The sequence below is a fragment of the Octodon degus genome, unplaced genomic scaffold, assembly GCF_000260255.1.
Source record: "Octodon degus isolate 3935 unplaced genomic scaffold, OctDeg1.0 scaffold00001, whole genome shotgun sequence".
Taxonomy (NCBI): Eukaryota; Metazoa; Chordata; class Mammalia; order Rodentia; family Octodontidae; genus Octodon; species Octodon degus.
The window spans coordinates 6,503,648-6,515,576 of NW_004524577.1; the positions used below are offsets into that span (position 1 = coordinate 6,503,648).

Sequence of the window (11,929 nt, forward strand, 5' to 3'; positions counted from 1 at the left end):
TAAGAAGTAAAGCTATGCTGTTATGTTGAGCTGTAGGGGACTCAGGTCAACAATTTCTGACATTGCCAGTCAAGCAGAAGACCCAATACTATTATGGGCTATTGGACAATTTTAGAATATTTTGCTGAGTTTACATACCTGTAATACTCAAATAACGGAACTTGACAACAAAAAGGGGATACAGATGAATGTCCATTTTGTATCTATGTATTCAAATGGCTAGGATCAATATACAATTACATTCTCTTAATGAATAGAGGGATTTGTTCTAATGGTGTTTGTAAGTAGGATATCATGTCCGCATCTTGTACAGCAATTAACCACTAGGAAGAATGTATGCAGTGTATTAATTATTGAAACTGTCCTACCAATTTGATTTGAAACTGTCTCATTGTTATTTGTTTCTCAATAAATTTATGGGAAAAAAATAAAAAAAAGAAAGATAATCTGATTTCTTCCTTTCCTATGTATTCCTTTTATTTCTTTATCTTTCCTAATTGCTTTTGCTAAAATTTCAAGTACTGTGTTAAATAGGAGCAGTGAAAGTGGACGTCCTTATTTCATTCCTAATTGTATAGAAAATACTTTAAAATTTTCCTCCATTCATATGATGTTGGCTGTGGATTCTGTCATATAGCCCCTCCTGGGTTGAAGTATGAGTCTTCAATGCCTAGTTTTTGGAGGACTCTTACTGTGAAAAGATGTTGACTTTTTTTTTTTTTTTAACAATGGCAAAGTTTATTTAAGAAAGTAGAAGTGAGGACCAGGACAGACACTGGCTCTGCAGAACCATTTTGTGCCAAATAAGGAGAAAAAGAGGGAGAGAGTGAGGATAAAAGTATGTTCTACATCTGGGAAGCATGGTGTGGGCTACCATGGAAAGTTATGGTAGCTGAGATGTTGAAGTCTTTTGTAAGATTTTTCTGCGTCAAATGAGATGATGGTGTGAATTTTATCTTGATTGTATTTATAATGGTTTATTATGTTTATTGATATCTTTATATTGACCCATCCTTATACCCCTAGAATGCAACCAATTTCATCATGGTTTATAATCTTTTCAATGTCTTTTTTTTTTTTTAATTTAGGGCAGGGTCTACAGGGTGTATGAGGTCTCACTATGTAGATCAGACTCATGTATTGGTCAGGGTTTTACTTAGAGGAACAGATATAATATAAGGAATAGATATTAACGTGAGATATGCAGTGTACAAGGAATGCAGTGATGGACACTGAAGAGTCTGCAACGGAAGGCGAAGGATCCAAGCCGGAGGCCGAACAGTCTGTGCTGCAAGCCAGGTGATGAAGTGTAAGCCCAATGCGAAGACTCCTCAGCCCCTTTATATAGTCTCTCTGTGCTGAGTCACTCTGGGGGCTGAAACACTTGTGCCCCCAGGGCGGGACCCCCACCAGCCGGAACTGCCCCGCAGAGTCATCCCGCCAAGTTGACACAGTGTATCAAGCACTTCAGTGACCCTCCTGTTTTGAGCCTCCCAAGTACTGGGATTCCAGGCGCACCACCATGCCCAGTCTCAATCGCAGTCTCAGCGTGCCCTGGGAGGCACAGCCGTCATGGCATGCTGGGGATCGAACCCGAGTCCCTGCACCTGCCTAAGCAGGTGCTTTAGTCCACTGAGCTATGTGCCCGGCCCTCAGAAGCATTTTTTTTTTTTTAAACAAAAGAAGCAAAGAGAAAAAAGGAAAAAATGAGAGAGAAAAAGCCCACTTAAAGAATAAAAAATAAAAATGAATAAAAAACAAGTAAATTAGATAAAAGAGGAAACACAATACCGGAAAAAAATGAGGCTAAAAATTCTTTCCTACTGAGATGTTTAAACTGGTGAAGTTTGCTTCTGGGACGCGCAATGTTGGAGACTGCCGGGTGTGGAGGAGAGGCTCTGCGGTCTGCTTCCACCCGGAGTGCAGGTAGCAGGTGAGCTGATGTTTCCCCAATCTTGAGTCCCGCCCCGGCCCGCCAGGCCGGGCTGTCGCCGGGTGCTGCCTGCCTCCTCCGGGGCTTTTCGGCGTTCCTTTCCTTCTGCACACGCAGAGCTCTCCTCTCGCCGGCCAGCTTTACGTGTAGAGAGCTGGTCCCGAGTCACCTGTTCACACAGGGGGGCGCACAGCGAACCTCCAGGCAGGGACCTCTTCCTGGACCTTCTGGAAGCAGGCGAAACACAGGCGCGGGTTGTGTCATGGAAGGAGGGCCGCCATGGGGACCAAGCAGACCACTCGGCTCCATCCTGCCCCCTTCTCATCCAGCCCCAGTGCCAGCGCCGGCTGCTCACACTTCTCGGGAGGCCTGCGACGAACCCTCCTTTCTCCGTGACAGTCCCCCACCCTGGGTGTCTCAGGAACTCTGAAGTATAGCTGGGTCTAGAGTGACTGGACACTCGATAATGCAGTGCTCCAGTGAGGAGCCCAGGCGCTGCGGGCTGAGGGCTCTGCTTCCCGTCCTGAGTCAGTGTCAAGCCTTGATGGCAGTCTCTATCAAATAAAAGCGTCGCAGTGGTCCCTCGTCCTCCTTGCTCACTGGCCCTGGCACCAGTGACTGCTGCTTCTTCCCCAAAGTCAAAATGACTGTGGAAGGCAGTTGTTTTGGATGAATTCAGGACGCTGTGCTAGCCACGCTGTTGGGACTAAAGACACTCAGGAAAGGGGACATCCAGAAGGGCTTTAGAAAGTGACCAGGAGCCGGGCATGGTGGTGCACACCTGTGATCCCAGCACTCAAGAGGCTGAGGCAGGAAGGTCCTTGTGAATTCAAGACCATACTGAGCTACCAAGTGAGCTCAAGGCCAGCCTGAGCTGCATAGCGAGACCCTGTCTCAAACCCCCCCGCAAAAAAAAAGATAATGAGACAAGGATGTTCAAAGTAGGGGGTGTATTTTGAGGGTGCTTAGTAGCAATGTCTTTTATTGTAATAAATCTTCCTCCCAAAAATTTAAACATTCACTGTACTTTTAAAATCAGGTCTCATATTTGAAGCATACATAAAATTCAAATTTCCATAGCCATAGTTCTATGGATATTAATGTAGGGATGTGTGCTTTAGCTGGGGAGCTGGCTCAGTGGAATAAGCACTGCCCTGGCAAGTGCAAGGGACTGAATTCAATCCCCAGTTCCACCAAAAAAAAAAAAAAAAAAAAAGGGATATGTGCTTTTTTAAAACTACTGAGGGGCCTGGGGAGATAGCTCAGTAGAATAAGCGCTTGCCTGGCAAGTACAAGGGCCTGAGTTTGATGCCCAGTTCCACCAAACAAGCAAACAAACAAACAAATAAATAAATAAATAAATAAAATACTGAGGAAAACCTAAAGTTAGGCCACAAGATATTTATTATAAGCAATTCTTTTTTTGGCACTGGGAATTGAACTCATGACCTTCTGCTTGCCAGGCAGGCGCCTATGCCGCTGAGCTATCTCCCTGGCCCAGCAATTCCTGACATAGGAGCCACTGGCCATGGGGTGTATCTTGATAGGCCTCGGGCTTTAACTGTCTACACTCGCTTTGTCTTCTGGAGTGTCTATGTTGCCAGGTTATAAATTCTATGAGAGTGACAACCTGCTTGACCCTTACCCTGTGCCTAGCATTTAGCAGTCACACCAGCTTATTATGGCAGACAAATATTTTCAACAAAAAATATTGATTGAATGAATGAATAAATTTTAAAAATGAACAAATTAATCAACTAAGTCTTTGGCACAGAATAGACTTGATGGGCCTGGCAGGGTAATAGGAATGTGTAAAATGCCTCATATAAGGCAATAGGATTTAGTGGGAGTCATTGCAACCAACAGCGCATGCCAGGCCAGCAGTATTCAAATCTCAGTTTTATGCAATGGCTGGCCAAGTGCGAGGCGCTGCTGGAGGGAGGGAATGGGGCCCTGGCCCTTCTGCCTGTGCATGCGTGACCTCCGCCCCAGCTGCCGCTTCCTCTCGGGCTTGTCCAAAAGTGTCCCTTCTGCCCTGATGGCCTACATCATGCTTCTTTTAGGCAAATTCACTAGACTCTGAAAAATGAAGATGAATATGCTGTCATCACAATTTAAATTTTTCTGTGAAAATTGAAACCCTGTTCAAACTGTCATGAAACGCTAATTCATAACTGTTATCTCATCATGTCCATTCAACAAGCTTGTCACAGAGTCAAGGCAAAGTTTCCCACACTACAAGTGGGGCTTGCCCCTCAGCAGCTCCTCCGGGGACCCAGGGCAGCCAGAGTCCCACCCAGGCCAGAACCTAGGCTTGGGTCGTTCCCCTTTCTAAGTATAGGTAGAGGTCCACTGTGTCATCCGCTGACACTAAGGGATCCTGAGCTTTCAGCACATTCAGTGTCCTCAGGGCAGCTGTGGCCCAACGCTCCTGTGACCAGGTGTCACCAAGCCCTGGCAATCAGTGGTCACCCAGCACCTAACTTCATCACTTTCTGGAGGCCACTGGCTTCCACGTTGATACCAGGCAGGGAATATGCGTGCTTATGTGATTGACCCTTTGGAGTCAGCTGGTCATCTGTCCGAGGCTTTTCCATTCCTAGTCATGTGCCTGACCTTGGGCTTGTCCTTCAGTGCTGTAAGCCTAGCGGAGCTGAGAACACTCCCCGTACTGGGGCTCTGTGGGGCTGGAATGAGGTATCCCAGTGCCTGATGTGCCCCAACAGCTTAATAGCTTGTGATTGTCCCTGGTGACGTCATAGTTATTGTTCCCATCATTGCAAACACGTGACACTTGGTGGTTGCCTGGGTTTGCTCTTTTCCTAGCCCAGCAGAAGTAGGAAGCTCAGGCAGAGGAGGCATTGTGACACCCACCTTTAAGTCTTCACGTCTGCCCCCGTGCCACCTCCTGGCTCTCCAGGGACGAGGCTACTCTGTGTGTAGCCCCCGTCGTCTGCCCTTCACCCTCCCTGTCTGCAGCCCAGCCTCCATGCAGAGGCTCTCTGTGGAGAGGGCTTGAACTTAACATTTTAAACACTGAACACTGAAATGGAATATAACAGGGTTTTAAAGCCAAGCTCTAAAGTAAGTTTTCACAGAGAAATTTCTGGGTGATGACTTTAAAGTAGCTGGCAGCTCCCACAGCGTGCTGCCCCTTTGAAGTTCAGGCAGATGGGCTTTCAAAGGGAGCAAACCAAGGTCCTTCTCTTGCAGATGGAAAGGCTCTGGGCGGCTTTCTCAGGGGAGTGGGATCCTTAGCCTGTCTCCCCTTTGCCCTTGGAACAGATGGTTTCTTAATACGTGAGCATCACAGGGGCCTATGTGCCTAAGCTTCGCTCACCTTGTGTGAGAAATAAACTCTTGCCTTTGCCAGGAAGCTGCCAAACCTACAGGACCAAGATACGTATATTAGGAAAAAGGAAACCAAACTGAGGCAGGAGAGGTAACTGAAATTTAAATTCTTTATTATAATAAATACTTATTTCTTTAAAGAGCCATCCACTTAATGAATTAAGCAAGAATGGGAAAAGGCAGGAGTGGCCATTGATTTTTCTGTACGTGTCTCCTGCCTGTCTCCCCCATTGCCGTGAGTGCCCCTTCACTGCTCACTGCACGGCACTTGGGCACACGGGCGCTCATGCGTGGGTTGATGTAGGGTGGGCGCCATGTTGTCCCTTCTGTTGGGTGGGCCACAACAGAATGCAAAAGTCAGTGTTTTGTGTTCACTAATACTGGAGATTGAAGACAAGGCCTTTGTGCTGAGCTGCAGCCCCAGCCCTTTTTTATTCTTCCCTTAGAGACAGGGTCACACTAAGTCTCCAAGTTGCCTCCGCGAACTTGCCACCCTCCTGCCTTAGCCTGGAACCGGGTGTGCACCACCGTGCCCAGCAGGAGGGTCTGTTTCATGCGTGGAAAATCCCCAAGGAACAAGGACCAGAGGCTGAGAGCCGATGTTCTAACTCTACCACCTAACGGCTGGAAGAAGCTAGGTTGCCTTAAAGCTCCTAGTCTACACTTGCTCAAATTTGGAGGGAGCCCCACATTTCTTGGGCTAAATGTGGGTTGCAGTATCACAAAGGTAGTAAAGTATCCACAGGAAGCCTGCTCATCTGACTGTGGACCTGAGGAACCTCACGTCCACCCCAGTCCTTTGTGGAACTGGCCGCGGTGACTGGCTTCGCTCCACTTCGACACCACTGGGCACAGCTCTGGGCGCTGGGACTGGGGTCTCCTGGACAGAGGCGGCTGCCTCCCTGTAGCAATCTCTCTGCTGTTGGCTCCCATTTTATCATTTTAATCTGCAGGGACAAGACAGGAATACTGGGCTGCAAAGAGGGATGCAGCCAGTTGCCTCCCTCAGCCTGGCCCCAGTCCCCAGCAGAACCCTGTGCAGACCCTGTTGATGCTGGGGATTGGGCCAGGAGCGGGAGCTGAGGAGCTGTCTCGCTTTGATCGAAATCTTGTTATCGCAAGGTTTTATTCTGTCTTACGGAGTTGTGCAGATCAAATGAGAGAAGGGTGTGAGCATGTTTTTTAGCATAGAGATTAGTGTGGAGGACTACCCTACCAGAGGCTGTGTCTGACAGCAGGCCACACAGGGATTCAGTTTCCCTGGTGAGAAGTCATAAACCTGTTGACCCTTCACCCGCCCAGCAGTCAGGCTTTGAAGACACCAGTCATGACATTAGCCTGGCTTCCCTAGGGGTTCCGCGGGCCATCCCAGTGCACTCAATTAGGAAACCTGTGTTTTCTTTTGAAATGCCAGTGGCCACTGCATGCTGGCTCCAATACGGGGTTTCTTGGTCTCAGCACAGTGGATATGGTGACCCGGTCACTCTTTGATGTGGAGGCTGTCCTGTGCATTTTGAACATCTAGCTGCATCCTCGCTCTGACATCCTGGATTCCAATAGCGCTTCTCTCCCCAAGTGGTGTCAAAAATGTCTCATGTGCTGTGCTGGCCCCGCCCTGGGGGCGCTCTGAGACTGCAATTGAGACTGGGCGTGGTGGTGTGCTCCTCTGTAATCCCAGCCCTTGGGAGGCTGTAAACAGGCGGATCACTGTGAGTCCGATCTAGTAGTGAGATCCTGAACACTCTGTAGACCCTTCCCTAAAAAAAAAAAAAAAAAGTCTTCCACCATTGCCATATGTCCCCCTGTCACCTCCTGTTCAGACCATTGCTCCAGTAGAATAAATCTGTGAGGTGTGGATTTGTTAATCTATTTTGGTAGATATCAAAGCACAGCTTGGAGTTGTTAAGGAACCCACTAAAGGCCGTGTCACTAGAGTCTCTTCCAAGGGGCAAGGGATGCTCTGCCCCGCACGTGGGCCCTGCCCAGGCGTTGGCACACTTAGTCGGCAAACATGTATCAAGCACCTACCGTGTGCCAGGCAGTATTCTAGCCGTTGACTATCACTGACAGTTGGTGTGGGGTGACACAGAGCTGTAAAAGGCCGTTGGCCTGGGCTCCTTCCAAAGGTGCTCTAGTAACCTACTATAAACTGCGTGATTCAGTTAATATTTCTGCACATCTGAAACCCCCAATCGTTTTCATCCGTCTCGGATCAAGGTGCTGGCAGGCTTTATCTAGCTTCCCAAGGCTGTCTCTTTCCAGCCCCTCCTCCTCTTCAGAGCCTGCTGTGTAGCATCTTCCCTCTTCCAGGACCCCTTTTTCCATCCTTACATCTTTATCTGACACTGATCCTTCTGTCTCATTTATTTATTTAGCAGTACTAGGGATTGATCTCAGGATCGTGTGCTTGCCAGGCAGGCGCTTATGCCACTGAGCTATCCTCCCCCGCCCCCTGTCTCTCTTTTATAATGACGCTTATCATTATACTGGGACCCCTGCTAATTTGAAATAATTCTCCAACTCCATATCTTTAACTTAATCTCATCTGCAGAGGTCCTTTGCTATGCAAGCTATCAAATCACGAGTCTCAGAAATTAGGACCGGGATTGCTTTGGGATCACTTATTTAATGTACTGCAACTCTTCTTCCAGCCCCCAAATAGTCAAAATGTTACCTAAACCTCATCAGCTCCGAGCTCCCAAATCTCACCATCTAAATCGGTTTAAATCCGCACCTGTTTAGGCAGATGCAGCGGCTGGGTTCGATCCCCGCCCCCGGGCATGCTGAGATGGGGATTGAAGGATATATATATATATATATATATATATATATATATATATATTTCCTGCCTCAGGATGCCTTAAGGGCAGGTCTGGAAAGGCATGAGGATCTGGGGATCGAACCACAGTATCCTGAGCCTAACTGCTTTGCTTAAGCAGGCACTTAAACAACTGAGCTAATGGGCAGGCCCAGAGATGGGGGTTGAGACTGGGCATGGCGGCCTGCATCTGTAATCCCAGCTCTTTGGGAGGCTGAACACAGGTGGATCACTGTGAATCCATTGTACGTAGTGAGACTGTAGACCCTTACTAAAATAAATAAATAAATAGGCTCAGTTAAGTGTGGGTGAGTCTAGGCGTGTAATTCATCTTGGAGCAGTGTTTCTCTCCATCTGAGAATCCGTGAACCCGAACAACTCGTTACCTGCTTCCCTGTGCTGCGGTGAGTCAGGCGGAGGCTGCTGGTTGTAGACAGAATGACAGGGAAATAAAAGGGTTGTCAAACAGAAGAAATTGCAAAATCCAGTCGGCCCAGCTGCACTGGGTTCAAAACTTGGGAATAATTCTCTGTGGTTCCAGCTCTGCCCTCTCAGCCTGCAGGGCTGCCCTGGGGATCATCCTTCCTTTTCCAGGAAGGATAGCAGGTGTTTCTAGCTGCGCACTTCAACTGCCTGTTGAATTGGAGGCGCCTAACAGCCTTCTTTCATTCTATCCTTTCAATCTCCCACTCAGCCAACGCTCAGAGCGTTTGCTAGGCTGACATTTTCAAAAGCCCCTCAGGACTCTCTCCGTTTCTAGGCTCCGCCCCCTTAGAGGAGCAGCTCCTCTGAGGCTCTTTCCTGGATAATCCTGTCTATTCCTGGCCTCTGCCAAAATGCCTAAGGCGACTGTGAGTCACAGCGCAGAGCCCGCTGTGCCACTAGATGCTCGGGCACCTCAGAGCCTTCCGCGCTGGCAGAGGGCTCCCTCCAGCCGCGCCCTTGGTTTTCCGTCCAGGGCCCTCTTTCCTGACAGCGCAGCTCCTAATTTTAGCATCCTGTGCAATCTGGTCAGGCAGAGCTCGCCAAATCCGGTCCTGGTTCCTTCTTACTCCTCAGTTCTTTCCTCCCGCGTCTCTCTCCAAGCCGCAGGCAGCAAGCAGACCGTGTCTGCCACACTTCAGTTGGAAGTCGCTGGAGCCACACATCCAAGCACATCGTCTACAGGCTCTGCTCACCGTGGAACTCTAGGACACGATTTGGCTAAGAGTCTGTCCCCGCGTGGTGCTAATTCTCATCTCCAGCTTCCGGTTACGTGGGCCTCCTCGCCCGAGAGCTTGCCAGTGGCACCTTTAATGTCTGTATTTCTATCATGGGTCTGTTCAGGATGACTTCAAGATGATAAAGCTTTCCCACCCAGTGGTCCTCACTTTTCCTGAGCCCTCGGGGTTCACGGCTACCTCGGACTGGGATGTAGAGAGAGGCCTTTGAGGGACCCCTAGCCTATGACAGCTATTAGGTTTATTAGCCAATCATCAAACCATCATTGATTACCTTTCACCTTCTCAGATCTGTGATGGGGGATGACAAAGCTGACCCAAAATACTGAGGCCAGATCGTTCAGTGCAGTTTTCAGTCCTGGCGCAAATGTTGAAGGGTCCCTGGTCCCCTTAGAAGTGCCCTGGTTTGGGTGATATGTCTTCTGGTCACCAAATATAGATCTTAATGCTTAGGCATAGAGGCAAAATGAATGTGCACAAGATTTCCAGGCCGTTCTCGCCAAGTGCTGAAGTGGGGATCTTCCACTCTGTCCCCGCCCCATCTCAGGGAGGCGAGAGGGGCATGCCAGAAATGGCCAGGTGCTTGGCGTTAAGTGCTAAACGGTTCGACACTGACACACCGCCAGGCACCTGCAAGACGCAGGTTTGCAGTGTGGTTCCCGGACCCGCGGCCTCAGGAGGGCCTTGGGGAGGTGTGCGTTCCCATCCTGGGCCCGGTGAGTCAGAGACTCTGGGGTCTGCCTCTGTAGTCCATTCCAGCTTCGGAACCTGTCACACACTTGCACACACATGTGCCCGCCCTCTCTCTCTCTCTCTCTCTCTCTCTCTCTCACACACACACACACACACACACACACACACAATGTCTGAGCCTCTCAGGGATGCAAACACCGCAGTGACTCCCATAAATACGCTGCATCCATAGTGTCGCTTAGTTTTCCTGCCCTCTCTTCCCCCATCTCCAACACCATGACAACTCCTAGGTTGCGATGTTGTGATTAAATGCTAGTTTGGTGGGAGTTTAGTTCTTTGGTTCAAATGATCTATTTTTAAATGAGGTTTTTTGTTTTTTTTTTTCTCTCTCAGAACACCCTATCTTATTTTTCATCTTTTTCTCTGGCTGTTGGCAGGAGCTGAGGAAAAGCCTGGAACTTAGCACACATCTACAAAGGAAGCAAAAGGATTCTAGTGATGAGTACAGCTCTATTGAAGAAGACATCCTCTCTGAGCCCGAGGACCAGGCACCCCTGGGCTGTCCCAGCGGCGACCCCGCTCTTTTCAGTGTGGACTCAGGGCAGAACAGCTTTCCTGAGGACCAGGAGCAGGAAGGCCAGCTTGCCTCGGGCAAAGACGCCCTCACAGTGCTGGAATTCAATCAGGCTTCCAAAGGTGAGCTCTGTGGAGGGGATACTTCTTGCCTTCGGTGTCCCTGGCCTTCAGCTTCTGCAGCATCTTGAGTTTAGCTCTGAGTGTCTTGCAGGCCAGGGAGTTGTGTCTATGAAAATTCTATGGACTACAAGAGGCAAAGCCTCCCCTTGGCTCCCAAATGACCCTGAAGTCCCCTGTGGTAAATGTATGGCCCAAGGCTGCAGAGGGCCACCCTGTGCACCGTGAGAGGCTTAGCAGCACTTACCTGTCAGCTGGCTAATGCAAGGTAGCTTATACAAAAAGAGCCATTTATTGGCTCAGATAGCTGGAAAGATGGGAACTGCAGTAGGGCTCCTTTCTCCTCCCCTCCCCTCCCCTCCTCTGCGCTGCTCCTTTCTGCTCTCTCTTTTATCTTTCTTCTTTCTTTGCACTATTTCATTCTTGGGCAGACTGTCTAACACACCACAGCACTGTCGCCTTTGCATGAATCATTATTAGCTTTGCAACCCTATCAGCAAGTAAATCTTTCTTGCCTAAAAGCTCTAGCGCAAGTCCCAGGCATAACGCTCCAAACCACATGAGGGAAGCCACCCAGAATCCTAATAACAATGGCGCCGAGGCCCCGGTCTGCCCAGCAGTACTAACACTGTGTTGCGTCCACCTGCCCCTACGGATGGCCTGCACAGCAGAGGGCCGCTTGAAGAAGGAGGAAAGGCACCGGCTGGTGGAGCCACTGTGCGCCCGCCCGCCTGTGGACCAAAGCAAGCACAGCCATGGGTGAGGCAGGAAAGAGGACCCAGGCTTCCGGGAGGTGCCTCCTGCAGCAGGCCTGGCCTGGAGCCCTGGGCTGGGCGCAGGCCTCTGTGTGCTCCTTTCTCTGTATTCCGAGGTCATCCTCAAAGCTGCATGTGTGAGTCGCTTTCTTGTCACTGGGACGCAATAACCAACACCCCCAATTGGAGGACAGGGAGGTTGATTTGTCTCCAGGTTTTAGCCTGGGGTTGGGCGGCTCCTGGGCAGAGAATCAGCTTGACAGGGCTAAAGAGACACAGCTGCTTACCCCCTGTCCCCAGGGAGCCAAGAGCAAAGGAGGGAGCCAGGTGGGTGCGCCTGCCAGGCCATGCCCCTGAGATCCACTGTCCAGCCTGGCCCCTCCCCCTGGTGTCACATCAGCAGCGGTGCTCCCCACCTCAGCCCCCCTGGTGTCACATCAGCAGCGGTGCTCCCCACCTCAGCCCC

General features: G+C 49.7%; 1 protein-coding gene across 5 annotated transcripts in view; it reads left to right on the plus strand.

The window, feature by feature from the left end:
* Kiaa0556 (KIAA0556 ortholog) overlaps window positions 1-11,929 on the plus strand; it is a 202,895-nt gene that overhangs the window by 106,841 nt on the left and 84,125 nt on the right. For all 5 annotated transcript variants that reach the window (XM_023716694.1, XM_023716739.1, XM_023716824.1 and 2 more), the window contains one exon: window positions 10,453-10,711. In XM_023716694.1, coding sequence (XP_023572462.1) covers window positions 10,453-10,711 — 259 coding nt within the window. The remainder of the gene's footprint in view (window positions 1-10,452; window positions 10,712-11,929) is intronic.